The sequence below is a fragment of the Tachyglossus aculeatus genome, chromosome 9, assembly GCF_015852505.1.
Source record: "Tachyglossus aculeatus isolate mTacAcu1 chromosome 9, mTacAcu1.pri, whole genome shotgun sequence".
Taxonomy (NCBI): domain Eukaryota; kingdom Metazoa; phylum Chordata; class Mammalia; order Monotremata; family Tachyglossidae; genus Tachyglossus; species Tachyglossus aculeatus.
In genome coordinates, this window is record NC_052074.1 from 53,344,393 (window position 1) to 53,364,989 (window position 20,597).

The 20,597-nt window shown below is 41.5% G+C and overlaps 1 protein-coding gene across 1 annotated transcript in view; it reads right to left on the bottom strand.

Annotated features, from left to right (window-relative positions):
- The window catches only part of ABCB11 (ATP binding cassette subfamily B member 11), a 69,018-nt gene that overhangs the window by 12,283 nt on the left and 36,138 nt on the right, over nucleotides 1-20,597 (bottom strand). The window contains exons 12-23 of the mRNA XM_038751569.1: nucleotides 19,797-19,907; nucleotides 17,970-18,095; nucleotides 16,353-16,556; nucleotides 13,983-14,153; nucleotides 12,947-13,142; nucleotides 11,827-11,905; nucleotides 8,501-8,603; nucleotides 5,154-5,315; nucleotides 2,680-2,784; nucleotides 2,423-2,584; nucleotides 644-847; nucleotides 81-322 (exon numbers count right to left, since the gene is read on the bottom strand). Coding sequence (XP_038607497.1) covers nucleotides 81-322; nucleotides 644-847; nucleotides 2,423-2,584; nucleotides 2,680-2,784; nucleotides 5,154-5,315; nucleotides 8,501-8,603; nucleotides 11,827-11,905; nucleotides 12,947-13,142; nucleotides 13,983-14,153; nucleotides 16,353-16,556; nucleotides 17,970-18,095; nucleotides 19,797-19,907 — 1,865 coding nt within the window. The remainder of the gene's footprint in view (nucleotides 1-80; nucleotides 323-643; nucleotides 848-2,422; nucleotides 2,585-2,679; nucleotides 2,785-5,153; nucleotides 5,316-8,500; nucleotides 8,604-11,826; nucleotides 11,906-12,946; nucleotides 13,143-13,982; nucleotides 14,154-16,352; nucleotides 16,557-17,969; nucleotides 18,096-19,796; nucleotides 19,908-20,597) is intronic.

Here is a 20,597-nt window from a genome sequence, read left to right on the forward strand (position 1 = left end):
AGTTGGTAGACATGTTCCCTGAAAGAAGAGATGCAATGGAAAGCGGCCCTTCAACACACTCAGACTAAGTGAATGTTTACCTGAATGCATAGCTGAAGTGGAGATCTTCATTAAGAACTAAATAACCTCCGTACTTGTAAGAGGCAGAGTTGGCTATAAACGCTACAGACTGGGCAAAGCCAAAGCAGAGTCCATAAATATTTGCTTTCCGGAGAGCTGTCCTGAATGGTTTCTCCAGTTCCTTCTCATATTTTTCAATGAACTGGATCTCCTTTCCCATCCCAGCTACAGTTCGGATATTACTGATGGCTTCGTTGGTGATCTGGAGGAGGAAAAGGAGAAATGGAGGCAAAAAGGTAGGAATTCTGGTACTTTGACTCCACACCAATGATCACCCCATTGAGAGTCAGGAAATGAAGGTTGAGACCTTAAGGAAAGGCCAGCAGGGTCAGGAGGATGGTGGTAGGAAAAGGAGTTGTGACCTGGCTGTGCAAATGAATAAAGGGCTAGTGGAAATTTTATGGGCTAGTAAATAGAACTGAGTTGATAGACTTCCTGAAGTTATCTGCAAGACCCTCATGGAACTGTCTGTCTGACTGGCTTCCATCTGAGTAATTTGAAATAGTCCAAACAGAAAAATCACCTGTCCAGTAATTTCCAAGGCTTTCTTCTCTTCATTGGCAAATCCTGTTAGCAGTTTAGCCTGGACAGCTCCTGACAAGGCTAAGAAGGGCAGGAAGCATGTTATCACTAGACTGAGTTTCCAGCTGAAGTAGAAAGCGATGATCATGGCCACCCCGATGTTGGTGAAGGAGCTGACGATCATTCCCAGCTGAGATCCAGTAGCCTTAAAACAAAACCCAGTCAAAAGATCATTCTCTCACTTAACTACTCTGTGTCTCAGTTTCTTCAACTGGAAAATGGGGGGTTAAATACCAGTTTTCTTTCCCTCTTAGACTATGTCTGAGCTAATTATCTTGTACCTACACCAGTGCTTAGTACAGTGCTTGATATATAGCAAGTGTTTAACAGTTGTCACAATTATTATTATTTTTCTCTCCATTTTACATTGAGACCTAACGACCTGAAAACGTTTCAATACAAGCATGTGTTTGAGATCCCTCAGGTGTCAGATGGAAGACCCAGAGTTGGACTAAATCCCAGCAGAGGGACTCCTAAAAGAATCTGGTCAACAATAAGAACAATGATTGTAGTATTCATTAAGCATTCACTGTGCATGTTAAGTGCTGGGTAGATACAAGATAATCAGGTCAGGCACAGTCCCTTTCCCACATGGGGCTCACAGTTTAGAGGAGAGGAAGAATTGGTATTCTATCCCCACTTAACAGTTGAGGAAATTGAGGCATAGATAAGTTAAGCAACTTGCACAACAGAGCATGTGGTGGAGCTGAGCTACAACCTAAGTCTTCTAACTCCTAGGTCTGTGTTCTTTCCACACTGCTTCCCAAAAAACCGTTCTTCTGAGACATTAGAGCTTCAGTTTATACCCTTCTCCCATTCTCCCTGGCTGAGCCTGTAGTGATTGCTGGTGATCACAGCGGGACATCATTATTTCCAACAGTAAATTGGGTCCTCTTGGAAGCCTCAGAGGGGATGATGAACTACTGATGGATGCTTTAAATATGGCTTCCCAAAGTGCACAAGCTGTGCTGGGTGAGGCATGTGAAGAGAATGAGCAACAGCAGGATATCCAAACAGCTGCTGTATGGAGGGCTGAAATTGGGAAACCAAAAGCTGGGAGGGCAGAGGAAGTGATCTAAACACACAGTAAAACAAAGCCTCAAACCATCCTCCAACCTAGATGAAAACTGGGCATCAATTGCTAAGGACTGGCCTTCTTGTTGCACTGACAGCCAACCAGGAGGGAGTGGCTCTCTTTGAAGAAAAGCTTTACATGGAGAGGCAAGGAGGCAAAAGAAGAACAATGCCAGGTGCTATAGACAAAAAAAACCCCACAACACAACAGGGGATAACTTTCTGTGTGTTCGAAGTGTCCTGGGCTGTGAATTCCTCATTGACCTTTTCAGCCACACTCGAACTTCACTGTCAGTGATGTCTTCTTCAAATACGAAGGGCCCACTATATAATTTCCTTCCAGGGGGAAGCATACACACTCGAAGAATCTGGCTTGCTGAGTGTACTCATCACAGTGGGGAACACAGAGAACCTTTTCCCCAGTTAGGTCTAGAACGTTCTTTTCAAACAACGAGCAGAGAATCAGTGTCTAAGAAAACATTAGACACTGGCTCTTCCCCAGAAACGCAGTACAGTATTTGCTTATGGCCAGCTGAGGAAATATAACTGTAGGAGACCTCCAACCCCTTAAGCATGATAATCCAATCAACTGTGCAAATGACTGAACCTCGAAACAGCCAAGATTTTCCACTGGCACCAAGCTTACCCCTTGGACTTGGGATGCATCTGTGGCAAGTCTTGTCGTTAGTGCTCCAGGGCTGTTTTTCATGTCATCAAACCAGCCAATCTCTTGCCCTAACATGGCCTTGAAACCAATTCTACGTAGCCTTTTTGTGAGCATCTCTCCAGATTTAGCAAATGTGTATCCCTAGAGCACACAAAGGCAATTATTCTATTGACTCATCAATACACAGAAAGGAAGAAATATTGCCAAATTATTTTATTTAATACAAGTCCAATTACCTGTATAAATTGAGTGAAGAATGATACGGCCCCAATGATAACGAAGAACAAGCAGATAGCATCAATCTGGGATCTCTGCTCTTCTTCATTAAGAAGTGAAAAGGTCTTTGAAAAATGAGGAGCAGAGAGTTAATTGTAAATGAAAAGCCATGCAGCTCTGCAATATATAAAATGTGTTTTCTTTTTCACTCTACGTTACTTTTACTTACATAACACTGATTACTGAATAATGGTTAAAAGCTAAATCTTTTACTTTCATATTAACTTTAATTCCTTGTGCTGGAGAGAGAAAATGATCAGAGCAAGTTGTCAAATCAATGGTAAAATCTTTCAGCAAGCTTTGCCTTTGACGCCAATTTTTGTGGGCTTGTGGGTCCTCAGTAGCTCTTGGGAAAGTGGTGATGATGCACGAGGACTGTAGTTACATACTGGATGAGCTTTATTTAATGCTCATTAAGTTGGTAGTGGCTTTAATAAAACAGCACAGGTGAACTTCTATTCAATATTTTAAGAACTGAGAAAATGGTGTATTTATATTTACCCAGGTTCCTCTTCAATGATCCTATTTTAGAGTCAGAGATCCTATGTATATTGACTAGATATCACCAGCAACTCATATATATTAAGTCCAAGCCCCTATGAATATATGGCACTTATGTTAGGTGTTATGTGAATTTAAACAAGCTTGGTCCCTTCCCTCTATGGACTTACTTTCTAAAACAGAAAACATTAGTACAGTCATTTATATAAATGGACCTACTTGCATAGAGTCCTAAACAACACAGCAAGTTACAACGCTAGAGCAAGAGCACAAATACAAATGGAAATAATACTTTTAACTTAGTAAGGTACTCTGCACCCAGTAAGATGCCAAGGAAGGGAGGGGCAAGGCACTGAATGGGCTGTCGGGGCTCAGATTACTGCATTAATCAAGATGGAAAAGCACTGTTCACATAGAAGTCCGACAGCCAGTAGATCCAGGCTGAATTGTTAACTCCGCCTTGTGATCGCAATCAGTATTAGTGGGGATGATGATAAGGGAAATACTTGGCAAAGGTTTCCACCAATTATTGCATGGGATATGGAGAAGATTAATATCAACCGTCTTCTCAAAAGCTCTAAGTACTTTCCCAAAAGCCGGTCAAGTCTTAATTGTACAATATATGCATCATCTGGCATCATCACCATCAACTTGACTAGTGAAAGCCAACCCTGTCTCTCAGTCTGTGTCTCTCTGTATCCATGTCTCTGCCTCACTGCCATCTGCTCTGCTTCTCCCCAGGTTAAGTCCTCAAGCCTGGCTGAGGTGCTATGGGAAGTTGGGCAGTATTGGCTGTGTTGATACCAGAATTATAGAAATGGGTGTATTTATTCTGTCCTGCTCTATGTCCACCCCAGGCTTGACCCCAAATATGCATTGTGAGAACATCCCTTTGTGCTGCACATGGTAAGACTGCACTCTCTTCTTCCTCTGCTTCCCCACTTAAGACTGAATGGTAGCGTTAACAGTGACTATCGCCTCAAACACAATAGGTCATACAGTTCATGTCAGACTGGGAGGTCATACCAAAGAACTAGTCATTTAAAAGGTGATTTAGGCTATGATCTAAAACAATTTGATTTGAATTAGATCCACCTTGGCAGTTGTCAAAGTTTGTAGGCAGAAAAAGATTGAAACCACTGAAAACAAGGAGAATCTAGAGATTTTACTGATCCACTCTGCTCTTTTTTTGTAACCCCCTACCCCAAAGCATAATGAAAATGCAAAGTGTACTGACAACATGAATTTTCAAGTCATATTTTGCAACCTATCACTTTTTATAGGAAACAAAAGTGCCACAAAGATATAAGGAGAGCATTTTCTGTTAGAGAACTTGCATACTTCACTGTCTACCTCAGTATATTTATAAAGAAGGTGTTCAGAAAAGCAGTGTGGCCTAGTGGATAGAGCACAGACTTGGGAGTCAGAAGGATTTGGGTTCTAATCCCCACTCTGCCACTTATCTGCTGGGTGACCATAGGCTCTGCACTTCACTTCTCTGTGCCTCAGCTATCTCTGCTGTAAAACGGGGATTAAGATTGTGAGCCCTATTTGGGGCAGGGAATGTGTCCAACCTGATTTGCTTTTATCCACCCCAATGCTTAGTACAGTGCATGGCACATAGTAAGCACTTAAATACCACAGTTATTGTTATCATTACTATAATAAAAATATCAAACATGTCTCTACACTTAATTTACTGTGGTGATTTCCTTAATAGATTTGATCATTAGGTATGTGCAAGGTAACTATCTCCTGAAAGAGAGTGAGCAGCACAAGGATAGTCTTCTGTTATAGAAAGGTAGGATAAATGAAAAACAGATGAAGATGACAAAAAAGGTATCTCCCTCATGATCTGTACATTCTCTCTACATAAAACAGGCTATTAGTTGATTGTGTCTAGTGTTGGAGTATTAGATGAGCAATTTCTTACCCCAAGAATTTGGCTGAATAACAGAGCGTAGAGGGGAGTGACAGCCCCATTGACAGATGCACCCAAAGAACCTGCCAACATGTACGGCCATTCTGGAGCATTGAATTTCAAAATTCTGATTACTGGTGCCGGCTCAATCTCTTCTTCTTGGAAAGTGGTGTCCTTGGGGGACGGGGGTAGGGAGGAGGGGGAGACAGATTACATCATTAAAACAGATAGGTTTACAATAAGCCTGTTAGCTCCTTCTCTAAGCACTATCACTGTCACCTTTGCCCCTCACACTCCTTAAAACTGTAACATGATATGATTTGGTTTCCTAAAGGTGAATAGCAAGAGTTATTGTATGTCTGGGTGTCCCAGAGAGTATCACTGGCAGGCATTCTTTTTATTTCTCTGGGAATGTTTTCTGAGGGGGAACTGAGGATATGGAAATATTTATAGGAGAGAAGACTGTGAAAAGATTTAAGAGAAGTATATCTCCCTCTCCCAACCCCCGACCCCATTTTCAGCACAGATTGGGTCACCACTTGAGACTGATTTGTGGATTGAAGTGAGTTCCATGATTCGGAGTGGTCATGTGACTGAACCCAAAGACACAATAAAGAACCCTGTACCAAAACCAAGCAGTGAACTACATCCTGTAGAAGACACTGGGGAAGGAAAGGTAGAGGAGTCTCTCTCAATGAATTACCCCAGAAAAATGGATTTTCCATATTTTCTTGGAAGGCTGGGGGGGGGAAACGTTTTCCTTACACATTTTTTCTTCCCCTTGGCTCCCCAGGGAAAGGCTTAGAAGTCCAAAATCCCCTTGTTAAGCTCCTTTTAGTAAGGACTTTCTCATTTTCACCCTCTTTTCTTGCCTTAGCCTCTTTTCATTTGCAAAGCTTATTAGCAGCAGGTTATCTCATGCATTGCAAAGGTTATTCTGAAAATCTAGGATTACAAAACCATTTTATTAGAGGAATCAAATTGCATTTAGGTGCTAAGAGCATTTGAGAAGGTGTGAGTGTATGTGAGTTATTCAAGCCAAGGGTCAGAGAAAAACAAGATAATATAGATAATTGAAAACTCTAGAAAACCCAAAAGTCTCATTTGAGCCCATCATTTTATCCCCCTGTTCTATCAAATTTTATTTTACCAAAGCTGCTAATGAGGAACAGAATTGATTGGTGTGAGTTTTACTATATTTTAAATTACTCTGCTACTCTCCACAGGAGCTGAGAATGAACAAGAAAATGGCCACATGCAACGAGCCAGAGTGAAGAGGACGATAGTTGCCGAGAGCCTGGGGAAAACATAAATTCATCATTAGTGCCTGGATCATTGATATGTGCTTCTTTCACCTGAGGCACCAAAGACGACAGTAGAAAAGAAAAAGATAAATGGAGCTGTACAATTAATAAGTACACTTTGAGCAATCCTGGAAAAAAATCCAAGTTTCTAGATTCTCAGATAAAGCTGGACAAAAGAGAAAGATGAATAAAGTCACTGGTTAAAGAGGTATGGAAAATCCCAACATGGCATTAAGAGGAGTGTGAGAACTTAACAATCCACATATTTTAAACTTTTTAGGTTTGAAACAAGAAAAAAATGCCAACTATTTTAATAGCTGAGGACAGTAAAAGCCCATGAAGGTTGAACATGAGTGGTAATATTTGTTTTCAGTTTGTACTCTGATTTTGCTGAGAGGATAATTTCTCTCTTCCAGCTCTTCCTGAGGCTAGTTCCTTCTAGAGTTAGGACTCCTGGTTTCACCAGAGGGAGATTCCAAGGAGGAGATACCCAGGGGATGGCTCCAGGGGGAAGCAATAAGGCCTAATTGATAGTACATTGGCCTGGGGGTCAGAGGACCTGGGTCCTAATCCCAACTCTACCACTTGCCTGTTCTGTGATCTTGGGCAAGTGACTTGACTTCTCTGGGCCTCAGTTTTTTAATCAGTAAAATAGGGATTGCATATCTGTTCTACACCCCTCTTGGACTGAGAGCCTCATGTGGACTGGATCTGTGTCCAACCTGATTTGCCCTGCCTGCTGCTATTACAGGACCATTTTTTGACAAGAGGAGTAAGCCCTGCTCTGAGCTTGTCCACAGCTGTAGGCTATACTGGGTTGGCCTTTCTGACCCAAAGGTGGGATTCCCTGGAACCCATAATTCTGTCCTAAGAGGGATTGGGGTGGCATCCAAGTGCCAAACAACTTCTTAGGCCAGACCTCTACCTGGTGGCCTGGCATTATTTAATAGAGCAGGATGAGAGTCTTAAGCTTAATTACCTCATCTGTAAAACGGTGACTGAGACCGTGAGCCCCATGTGGGGCAGAGACTAAGTCCAACCTGATTGCCTTGCATGTATCCCAGTGCTTGGCACATAGTAAGTGCTTAACAAATAAGATTATTATTGTTTCTTGAATATAACCCAGTACTTGGTACAGTGATTGGCACTGTACTTAATCAATCAATTGAAGTGTTTAATCAATCAATCAATGGTATCTATTGAGTACTTATTGTGTGCAGAGCACTATACTAAGCACATGAGCAAACAAGGCAACAGAGTTGAAAGACGCGCCTGCCCACAAGGAGCTTACCTCAACTATTATTATTACTATTGTGAAGGAATGAACTATAGCTTTTGTGGTCGATTTTCCTTGGAATTTTGTTCAAAAGAATTGTTACAATTCTTTTCATTGCAATTTTCCTATAAAAAAAGAAGTCTGTTTTTGGTTGCTCATAGAAAATGCCAAATGCTTGTAAGGACTACAGTTGAAGATGAACTGGTAATAGCAATAATGGATAACCTTCTGGAAATGTTGTCTCTGGCTTCCCTCAAACTGTTTTTTTATGAAACCTCATTGATCTTTCAGTTTACTGAAAGATTAGCTAGTATCCAGATAACTGTTTTCTGTCCTCCATATCTATCAGTATATCTTTCTTCATATGTGAAAGCTCCTTTTTACCCGTTCTGGCCTCTTCACTTGGCCTGTATTATGACTTGTGAATACGACTATGTTGTTCAGAATTGGTATGAATAAAGAATCAGAAAAAGTGTATGAGAGGGAAAAAAAGGCTTGGAAGGGGCTTCCAATAATAAAACCAGTATTTTGTTTTGTTTTTCAGAAAAAAGAATAGTTTACCAATGTTCCTGAATCACATAACTATGGCACAAGTTCATTCTTTCATTCAGTCAATGGTATTTATTAAGTGCTTACTGTGTGTAGAGCACTGTACTAAGTGCTTGGGAAAGTACAATACAGCAATAGAGAGTGACAATTCCTGCCCACAGTGAGCTCACAGTCTAGAGGGGGGAGCTAATTCTATCTTTAATTTTCCAACCAATAGTTATGGACCTTACCCTTCTGTCTTCTTCAAAAGGATTTCGTGTCTCCAGAACAGCTAATGGAGGCTCAGGTACCAAGTTGGAGAGTTGAGACCGGGAGCTTTGCCGGATGGAATTTCTGTACACAAAACGGTGAAAGGATGGAACGGAAGTGAATTGACTTGCAGGCTTTTTTCAGGTATGCATCAACCACAAAATAAATTAAAATGTGATCATCTGAAATGAAAATACACTACGACAGTGAACTTCCTAATTATTGAATATTGGCAGGAAAACTGATTAATTTTGTTTGTATTTTCTAAAATGTTTAGACTTTGAGGTAAGATTCAGTCTCTTTTACCTTCTCTTTCTAAATCCAACAAGCCAAATCCAAGGAATACAAATGTACCTCTGAATAAATGAACTTCAGATTATGTTGTCAAAAGAGGATGACTGGTTTGTATTACTGAAAAGGTCATACAAATTACCACCAATATATCCCCTCAGATGCCTAACAGTGACAAAGTGATAGCAAAAGCATTTAAAAATGGGATATGAGAACTGATTCCTTGGGCTGCATCACAAATAGGTGAAATATCAACGTATATGATGCCAACAAAGTACAGTCCAATAGCTTTGTTCCTCTGGCCTTCTAGAGTTTTAATTCAGAGTGACTCTTGGTCTGAGTCGTAGATTCAAATCAAGTAATATTTTGTGGCCATTTTTTTCCCTTGGAAAAGTTCCATTCCCAGATGGAGAGTAAAATCTCAGTTCTATCTCCAGATGGAGAGAAAAACCTCTTACAGCAAAGCAGAACAGTTACCCTCAGAATGCAGTCAAACCTCAACCATTGCGTAGGTGTCCCTCTGGGAAAGCACCATGTATTTGTAAAACATGTCATAGGAGTCCCTAAATCAACAGGTATTAAAGGACTAGCTTCTCAAGATCTCACTTTGTAATAATGCATCAAGATTTTAATAACCAGCCATTCCTAAATTGGATGATGTTATTTACATGCATCTCTCCGAATATAGATATGTGTGCCTCTATGCCTTTTCTACCTTTATGGTGGTAAATAGCATTTACTGAGCACCCACTGAATGCAATTTACCATGGTGCACTGTGTATGTGTTAAGTGCTGGGTACATGTGTATTTATGTGGGTTTCTGGATGAGTGCATGGATCATGGTACAGGCATTCCTGCTAAAACACGGTAGTGGGAATCTGGGAAATCAATGTTTTTATCAAAAAAAACTCCCCAGCAAAACACAGAGCAGGAAAATGGCTCAAAAATAGTGGGAATGGCACCTTCTCTCAGCCAGGGTAGAAAAGAAAAAAAAGTTTGTTTCGCAAGCAGTCTATATTGCCTGACATTTTCCCTGACACGTCTCTGAATTTCATTCTCCCAAGCACTTAGTCCAGTGGTCTGTACACAATAGACACTCAGTAAATGATAATAATAATGACATTTATTAAGCACTTACTATGTGCAAAGCACTGTTCTAAGCGCTGGAGAGGCTACCAAGTGATCAGGTTGTCCCGCGGAGGGCTCACAGTCAATCCCCATTTTACAGATGAGGTAACTGAGGCCCAGAAAAGTGAAGTGACTTGCCCCAAGTCACACAAGTGGCAAGTGGCGGAGCCGGGATTTGAACCCATGACCTCTGACTCCCAAGCCTGGGCTCTTTCCACTGAGCCACGCTGTTCTTTAGTCGTGGCATAGCTTTACAACAGGCTCAAATGATAACTATGTTGCCATTGGTTCCCCATGCAATGTTAACAAATGGATGAAGACACTGTCCAGCCATCATTTGATTCAGCTTGAATTGAGCAGGGCCTCATCAGGTTACAACTAATTCATGGTCACATTATGGCACTGTGTTCGCTCATCCCTTCAATGTGTCTTATCCAAGTCGTGCTGTAAATTCTTGTTTTTGGACAGAAAGGCTTGTTTGTGTGTTTTTCTAAGAGTGTTTTGTTTTTAAACTTAACGTTATGCCTCTCAATTGAAAACAGAGAATCTCCATCTCCCCTCCTCCCTGCTGACATAGATTTCCCTGAAGCTGTACCATGCCAGGTTGCTTACGGAAACAATTCAGAGTTACTTGAAGTTTTGCTAACCATGAGAAAAACAAGAACTGTCTAGTTCAGATCAAGAGTTGCTTTCCTTCCAAGAAGGGGAAGGACAAAGCTGGGCTATAGGCATATAGAAAATACACCTTGTGATGTGAGTCTCTGCATTTTTCATGAAATGGGGGCTGCACAGAAGCTGGGGTTTGTTGTAAGTTGACTTTAAATTCACTTTGATCAATCAAATTTTGTACCCAGTTTGACCAGGGCCAAACTGGCCCACCAGAATACTAGGAAAATCTCTGTGGTCTGGCCCAGGGCCTTGGGGACAGTCAGAGAAAGGAGCAGGTGACCCTTTATAGACTCTGGACAGCTCCAGTGCCTGCTGGATGTGACATGTGACAGTCTTTTTTAGAGGAGCTGCTTGGTTGTAAGCTCCTTATGTGCAGGAATTGTGGCTCCCAACACTACTGTTCTCTCTCCCAAGTAGTTAGTATGGTACTCTGCACAGAATAAGCACTCAGTATATAGTATTGATCAGCAATTCTTCGGCCCCTTCCCCATGTGCTCTCCAGCTTCTCCCCTTTAGCTTTCACAAGAGATAGCTCAATATTTTTACTGAGCACTTCTTCAATAAACAGTTAGCAATAAAGCTTGACAAAGACTAGGACCTTGAATTCAATGTCCTAAGAAAAAAAACTGGCATTGTGGAGACATTTTCCAGAATTTTTTTATTAACCCTATTAGTAGCCATTTAGGTAGTGTGAGCTCCAGTCCTAAGTAAAAATCCTGGGTGGCAGCACACTGAACAAAGCAAAACACTCTCAAGCAGCAATCTTCCAAACCCTCGCTCCTAAATTAACCATTTTATGTATATTCCTAATTCAAGTTTAAGATTACATTTTGCAGTTTTCCCATTCCTCAGGAAAATTCTAGTGAAGTGGACATCCATATTTCTTTCTCCCTTGTTTCCCACCTCTCTGCCATTCACTTCTGGAGAAAGGCACCTGACGCACTCAAAAAATACCACTGATTGTCTGATATTCATTGGGTGAGTTGAGCAGAGAGGAGAAAAATTAAGAAATGATGATCAGAGCAGCAACAACTACAGCTTAACCTGAAGCTGTCTGAAAATAGATTGCACAATTTACATAGACTAGTGCAAATTTTGCACAGCTTCTAAGAAACCCATGTAGGGCCTACTTATTTATTATGAATCTTTGAGTGTGCCCCTTAGAGAAATCCTGGTGTGAACCTTATTTTAGGAGGATACAGACAAGCCCCAGGCTTACCGTAAACTAGATTGATAGCTCCCTCTCTTGAAGGCCTGCTCAGTCTCAAATTTATTTTCTAGCTCCTTTTTGCTTCTTCCTGTGGAACATGACATAAGCAGATCTTTAGTGTTTACTGAGAATTATAACATAACCAAGAGAATGACCACAATCTCTGCCTAGAACATGCATAGAGATGGGATAATCTGTGCGTGCTGCCTAATAGTGATGAGATGATCCTGATCACTGCCCAGCTCAGCCAGGGAGTTCATTCCTTCAATAGTACTGAACGCTTACTGTGTGCAAAGCACTGTACTAAGCGCTTGGGAGAGTAAAATATAACAGTAAACAGACACATTCCCTAACTTTTCACTCAGTCCCACAGCTGTGAATGAGCAAAAGATAGATAGATACACTGTGAATTAAGGAAAGAGGGACTAGGAACCAAATGCAAATTCCCAATTAGAAAAGATGTTGCTATATCATCAATTAGTAGTAGTTGCTCATTTGGAAAGGTGCCAAGCAAAGAATCCAAATAAGCTTATTGTATGTGTCCATCTCTCTACTTACCATTCTGATCATAGGGCTTGTGCATCTCTACTCCTTGAACCTTTTCTTCTCTTCCCTAACCGAAATTCCCATCACAAGGATCCTAGTGCTAGCTCCCTCTAATCTCTCAAAATCAGCCACCAAGTGGGTCAATAACTGGATTGGAGGATTACCTATTTGAGGTTCTCTATGCTCCTGCTCCTCTTTATTCCTCTGCATCAATTAGAGTTGGTTGTACTAAGAGTACAAAAATACATCATGGAAAATGCACACATTTCACCTCCAAATTTCCAAACACTTGGTAAAAATGAATGTGTAGCAATTATCCCCATATTATCCATAACCTAAGGTCACAGACTTCCAGAACAGACAAACTGGCAAGAGCCAAAGGAAAAAAAAAACATCTGTCCCAAACAACAATCATACCTCTTGAGCCTTTAAGGACCTTAAACCACAACTTCTGCAATCAGGAGGCTAGTATATGAAGCTGACAGTAAAACTGATAATCTCACTGATTTACTTTTAAAACTGAACTAACATTTTGAAAGGTTCATTTCATTAACAAGAGAAGAGAAAGACAAAAGACACTTACTTTGCTTCTTATGAAGCTCCTGGTCACCTTGACTTTGCAGAGTCACCAGGGTGAAGTAAACACCTTTCCTTTTCAACAGTTCTTCATGGGTGCCTCTCTCCACAGCCTTTCCGTTTTCAAATCCAATGATGACATCTGCAGCTTTGACTGTTGACAAGCGATGAGTTATGGAGATTATGGTTCGCCCCTGCTGGGTCTGAAAAAGTAAAAAAAGGGTTTTCCCAATGTCAAGCTGAGTGGTGGTAACAGCAGACTCCTATTTCTGTTTCCGGATGGGATGGGAAACTTCAGCTAAGCTCTTTGGGAACACAGTGGATTTGGGTCCTTTGGATCCTGAAATAGAGCCCAGAAAGGGTGGGGAAATATTCTTAACTCTTATTGCATTCATGATTTCATTTATTCCTGTCAATCTAGGTGTCAGATTTTTAAACTGCTCATCCGTGATCATCCTCTGACAATATACCAGTTCCCCTTGAAAACTTCACTCTTTCGGCAGAATCTCAAAACGGAGAAACCCGTTCAAATGAGTATGATTTCAAGCCCCGAAAGCTAGGCAAGCATGCCTTTGGTTTTGTTTTTTTGTTCTTCAGAAATTCATGTAGTCATTCCAGGGAAATGGCCATAGCCTTCAAGACCACTGGCAAGTGAACAAGACAAAATGGGTTTAAAGCAGGAGATATTTCAATTACACATGAACGATATATTTTGGCCTATTGATGGGATAAAACTCAGGAACAAGTCCCAAAGGAGCTTATGGGGATTCTACAACTAGAGATAAAGAAAAGACTAGAAAGCCATCCACCCTGGGCCTTTAGCCCCCGCCCAGAACAAGCAGCATGCAGCCAGCCAGCTTTTGTCCATTTTGATGGTGGTAGACTGAGCCAGGTGATCTAACAAAGCCCATTCTACTTATATAATAATGAAAATTTCCTTGGGAGCCTAGGGATTAAGCAATCACCTATTCCACAGGAAAAAAGAAGGTTCAAAAACATACCACCATGGTCCATTAAAACAACTTTCAAGTGAGTCTGCCAACCTTGTGGAGAGCTTCCTGCACCATGGCCTCACTTTCATTGTCCAGGGCTGAAGTTGCCATATCCAGGAGCAGAATCTTTGGGTTTCGGATCAGAGCTCGAGCAATGGCTAGTCTTTGTTTCTGTCCCCCACTCATCTGACTTCCACCTTCTCCGACAAGAGTATCAAATTTCTGAACAAAAATTAAACCAGCAATAACAGTAAACTGTCATCTTTTCCACCCTTGGTCAAGGTTACATCTGCTTTCACACACATCCTCCCTGTATGTCTATTGCCAGCCCCCTAATCCCCTCAGTTTTGGATGTGAGTCCCTTGGGACCAGGGAACATGTCTAATTCTCAGCTGTGCCTTTTTTCCCCAAAACTCAGATTTCGATTTCACACGCAGTAGGGCCTTAATAAATAGTATCATGATTACTACTATTATAATTTCTGGTTCAAACATGTATATGTAGGTTCTTTGTGGGGGGTTTTCATACCTCCAAAAGGGAAAGAAAATCTTATTCTAGAAAGAAAGGATATAAATCTAGTCCATTTTTGATGGTAAAAATGTATTTTTACAGCCCAGCTAAGTTTGGGAATAAAAAGTATCTGTCCTGGACTGGCCCGCCCTCAAAGAAAAATTTCATTTTCAAAAAAAAAAATAATTTTCTGCATCTTGAAAAATCCTCTTAACCTTCCAAAATAAGTATGCATCACAGACAAAACCTTAGCATCATAGTTTCAGTTGTGAAGCCACAAGTCCCAAAACTGTCTTTCTTTTGACTGACCATAAAGAATTCAAAGCAGGAAGCTCTGTCTTCTTTATTCCGGTTTCCAAAATATTCCTCATCAAACATTTCTGAACCCCTACAGTTTTCATGGCAACAAGACAAAAGTACATTTCATTGATTAAACTCTTGCATCGAAGTGTAACAATCAGACAAGGTGTTGGGACAAACGTGCAAGGCCCTCGGTACATATAGCAAGCCATTTTAAAGCTGGGGTAGAGTTTGGAGGTGAAAATGGTCATGTCCACTTTTGGACAGAACTAAGACCAGTGAAACTGAAAGAAGAAGCTTACTCCAGGAACCCCTTTCTGTCCGGGAACTACATTTCCCCAAATCTTTACAGGCTACATTTTCAAAATGTTTGGAAGTTTGGAGCCTTCTGGAAAAAATAGGGTAAGAAAGAAAAACAGTCTTGAAAAGATTTAACTAATCCAGGATACAGGCAAAGCTACAGAAATTCAAGAGAGGGAAGCAGCATGGCCTAGTGGAAAGAGCACGGGCCTGGGAATAAGGGAACCTGGTTTATAATCCCCACTCCACCACTTGTCTGTTGTATAACCTTGGACAATTCACTTGCTTTCTCTGTGCCGAGGTTTCCTCATCGGTGAAAAGAGGAATCAAATACCTGTTCTCCTTCCTATCAAGACTGGGAACCCCGAGAGGGACAGGGACTGCCTCTGATCTGCTTAAGCTCTATCTACCTCAGTACAGTGTTTGGCCCATAGAAAGTGCTTAACAAATACCTCACTAATAATAACAATGAGAGGTGACCTCCTTTGATAATAAACCACAATATTTTTTCCCGGGTGCAGACCTTTAATACATGAGATTTTGCACAGCATGAAAACTACCAGCAACCATAGTGCCTTTGTTTAATTGAGTTTGATTGTTTTGGGCTGAGATTCTACCCCTTTACTATACCTGTGGAATCTAAAGCTAAGACACTTCCTTAAAAAAATTATTTAGTATGCATTTGACTTCTTTTTTTGAAGGGAAATAAAGTACTTCTTGAAAATGAGAGACTTAGTGCCCAGAGACTTATGATCATTACCCAAACACAAGCCTTCAAAATCTGAACCAAAATGTGAATGGGGGGCATTCAAGTATTACTATGGTGACTGCTTTCCAGATACTTGTGAAAATTTCAGGGAACTCCATTTTGTGATGCTAGCAAGGGATATTAACGTTTTGGCAGGGAAATGAAATGCCCCCTCCTTTGATACCATTTATATATCTATGCCAAATTACATACTTCATAGTCAAGAAAGAGGGCTGTGTTCACCCACAATCTGACATGCATCTCACTAAGAAAGAATCACAACTTGAGCTTCAAAAGAAAGACTTCTCTTTGGCTAGTATTTTCTCCTGGTCTATGACTTCTGCCCTTTTCCTCTAGACCTCATTATGGGCAGGGAACATGTCCGCTAATTCTGTTTTACTGTACTCTTTCAAGTGTTTAGTACAATGCTCTGCACACAGTAAGTGCTTAATAAATAACACTGATGATTGATAGAACTCTAAGAGGTGGCTCACACTGAGATGGAAAGAGACCAATTCATCTTTTTCGGGTTCTTACAAAATAGTTTGAGAAGGAAAAAGTACCAGTGGCATATTCATGATGAAGTTGTAGGCATTGGCTTCCTTGGCAACTCTGATGATGTCTTCCATAGTAGCATCGTCTCTGCCGAAGCGGATGTTTTCGGCGATCGTAGTGGAGAATAGGGCTGGCTCTTGTTCGACAATGCCAATCTGGGACCGAAGCCACCGAATATTGAGAGAGCGAATGTCGTGGCCGTCGAGAGTAATCTAAAAGACCGTGAACACAAGATTGTGTTACTTAATACCAATTTACAGAGTGCATCACCAAATTACAGAGAAGGGGACGGGGCTTTCAATGGGTCAAAATGAACAAACTCCACCTTCAGACCTGTAATTGGTTTAAATGACGTTAGTGAGAACCACGCAGGACTGTTTACACAGATTGTGGGTCATCCAAAGCCAACTTCATGTGGAGTTTTGATTTATTTTCAGGGGCCATTACTAAAAAGCATTCACATGTACTCTCTCTGTCACCAGGCAACAAGAGTGTCTCACTTGCAAACCAGGCTTTTTGTTGCTATCTCCATTTTTAGCCAACTTTATGCATCACTGGCAGGAAAAATGATCTAACAGGCTCTTGGGACAACCAAATATTACAAAACAACCCTCTCAAACTAGCAATAGCCATCAAGAACTGTTCCCAGCTTCCTCCAGGCCAGGCACTTTTTCATCATCTCCATTTGCTAAAACTGGTTTCCTTTGAGTAAGCTTTGCTGGAGTTCAGTGATTAGGGAAAAGGTTGTGCTTATTAATCTGTGACTTCAATCAATGTCAGTCAATCAAGCAAGAAGCTTAAGATGCCAAGAGATAGTTTAAAAAATGACAGGCATTTTAAGGAGCCAATGTATCAGTATGGGAGAAGGCAATCAATTAATCATTCAGTGGTACATACTGAGTGCTTCATGGGTCCAGAACATTGTATTAAGCACTTGGGAGAGTCCAACAAAGTAGACATGATCCCTGCTATTGAGGAGGCTATCTACTGGGAGAGCAGTCTTTACATAAATCCAGTTTGGACTGGAGTGTAGATGGTTTCAACCACCTACAGACAGAAGTCCACCTTCAGGAGAGTCATCTCTGAAGGGCAGCTATATCGCTTGAACTTAGGGAAATGAACAATGATTCTAGGAAAATCACATCTCCTCCAAGAATCCTTCCCTGACTAACCTCTCTTTTTCCCCACCCTATTCTTCCTCACTTCTCCATCACCTATGCACTTGGGTCCATCCCCCCATAGCATTTGGGTATCCCAACCCCACAGTACTTATGTACATATCTTTACACCAAGCTGCTTTCTGCATCTGTAATTTATTTTAATGTTTTCCTCCCCAATTAAATGGTAAGATCCTTGAGGGCAGGGATTGTATGTCTACCAATTCTATTATATTGTACTCTCCTAACAGCTTAGTACAGTGCTCTGAACAAGGCAAGAACTCAATAAATATCACTGATTGAGGGGTCTTAAATTGCATATTGAAAGGGGCTGTCTACAGATCATAGAGGAGGCAGCCAGGTGAATAGAACATCCCATCTCTCTTGTCTTCTCAGCACCTCAGGGCAAACAGTCCCCAGATCCCCAAATCTTCTACAAACCAAAAGATATCTACTGAAGAAACCCACCATGCCTTCGCTTGGGTCATAGAATCTCTGAATGAGCTGCACTGCCGTACTTTTCCCAGAACCACTGGGTCCCACGAGAGCTGTCGTCTCCCCTGACTTAATCACCATGCTGAGATTATGTAAAATCTGGAAGGAAAGGAAAAAGCAGGTTTTCACTATATAAAGTACATTGGTACTCTTCACACATGAGAAATACAGTTAAAGGCTTTGGATTGTGACATGCTTGGGGAATAGAAGGTGTCTTTTAGTCCAATTCTGCATGCCAGTGAGGCAAGAGTCAGAGCTGCCCAGGATGGGATATAAAGCAAGCCCCCAGAGGACAACTGCATAATTTCTCCAGAAGCCTTGGGGAGGTCTTCAGGGATACACCAGCCCTCTTTGCTATTTACATTTGCTGAAGAGCAAAGTTTACTAGACTCAGGGGTTTCCATGGTCTCACCTAGAACTCCAGTCAAGTCCCTCCAATGGAGACTGTGAGCCCGTTGTGGGGAGGGATTGTCTCTGTTGCTGAATTGTATTTTCCAAGTGCTTAGTACAGTGTTCTGCACACAGTAAGTGCTCAATAGATTTAATTGAATGAGTTACAATACAATCTGGGCCAGTTCACTTGGAGTTAATGGTGCAACTGCTCGGGTTGTGATGGTGATATTGACCCTGGCTCAGCCTAGATAAGGTATTTCCTGGGTTTGCTAAACCGGCTTCAGGGTTTGTGGATTCCTACTAAGCTTCAAAGCTTGCCCTGCCGTAGTTTCCCAGGTTGGGGCCATAAACAATACTGGAGTCACACCTGTGGGCCTATAGCTTTCTCAGTCCTGGACCTCTGGGCTTTCCCTGTGTTTCCCATCAGTCCCCTCCTCCTCCTCTATGAAGGAAGGAAGGTATGCACCAATGGGGCATGTGTTTCCCTCCCTATATGACCCCTCCCACTGGCTCAATATGCACATTAATCATCTTGTCCACTCTGAAGAATGCTGGGTGGTAAATGTCACTAATTCTCAGGCAGTGTCAACCAACCGTGGGAGAATTCATCCAGGGAGAGGAGGCAGAAATGAATGGGGCAGACTGGTGATATTCCCAACCTAGGCTGAGACAGCAGCAGATCAACCCAGATGTATATCCCAGAAATGTCATGGCCTAGAATCAACTATGGTCATTGGTTTCTCGTGGCACTTAGAAACCCTGCATTGTCAGCAGAACAGTAAAAGGCATGGTCAGCAAAACTCACTTCATAGCACATAACTTTGGGGTTAAAGAATGAAGATGGACTCCAACTATCCCTAGAGTCTTCTTCCTTGGGTTGCCTTAGGTGAGCTGATAGGATACCAGGGCTGAGTAATTTATACTATTAGAAATATTATGCAGCTGGCCTGAGATGAATTGCCTGCAGCCCATTTCTAACAGGAGGAATTTGCACAGACAGTCACCAAGGAGTTATGCAATTTCTAATAGCATTTTACACCCAGGACAAAAGCAAGGTTTCAGAAAAGCTGACCTCAATCTGGGATTCTGGAAATAATTTGCTAAAAACACAATCTCTAAAGTGTTGCAATGTAACAATTGTTGCATGAAACAGCAAGGCTTGGGAGTCAGAAGGACCTGGTTTCTAATCCCAGCTCTGCTATTTGTCTGCTGTGTGACCTTGGGAAAGTCATTAAACTTCTCTGTGCCTCTGTTACCTCATCTGTGAAATGGGGATTAAGATTGTGAGCCTCATGTGGTTGGACTGTGTCCAACCAGGTTAGCTTGTATTTATCCTAGTTCTTAGTATAGTACCTGGCACATAGTGTTTAACAAATACCATTAAAAAAAAATAGGGTTGGTAATCACCTCCACTTCTGGCCTTGAAGGATAACGGAATGTTACATTATGAAATTCAATTTCGCCCTTGATTCTATCCAGCTTGTATCCATCTTCAGACATGCAGTCAATGGCTGGTTTCTGAAGCAGAACACAAAATATTAGAGTTGATGAACAGTTCCATTTATATTTATTTTTCCCTACACATAACTCTGCTGTAAAAGAAGAGAAATGAGTGTCCAGGAAAAAGACGGAAAGGAAGGGCTTGAGAGGATGTACTAGCCTAGCTCAGTGATGAGTGGCTAATCAAAATAATTTTTATCATTTTGAGGTTGCCCAGGCCATGCTTTTTTTTTTCTTCTTCTTCTGAGAATACCCTTTATCTCCACTGGGAAAGATGGGTGAGAATTTAAAAGGGTGAGGGCTTGAAAGGGAGAGTGGGGCGGGGATCAAGTCTTTGGAAATATTCTTCCTCAGAATCAGGCAAAAGAATCTTTCGTCTTATGACTGTAAACTTCTCTAGACCGGAAGCTCCTTGCGGGCAGAGATCATGTCTACCAACTATACTGCACTTTCCCAAGCTCTGGGTACAGTGCTCTGTGCATAGTAGGTGCTCAATAAATACCACTGATGGACTGATTATGAAACAGGGCCTCGAGGGACAGGGAATCCAGGACTCCACCATGGCTACACGCATAACACTAAATAGGCGGTAAAGGCATTGTGGCAGGAAGCAGAGATTTGACTTTAGAAAACTGAGTGGGAAAACAAGATCTATGTAACAGTACCCTAGAGCATTCATTAAAGTATTTCTAACTGCACTTAACTGAA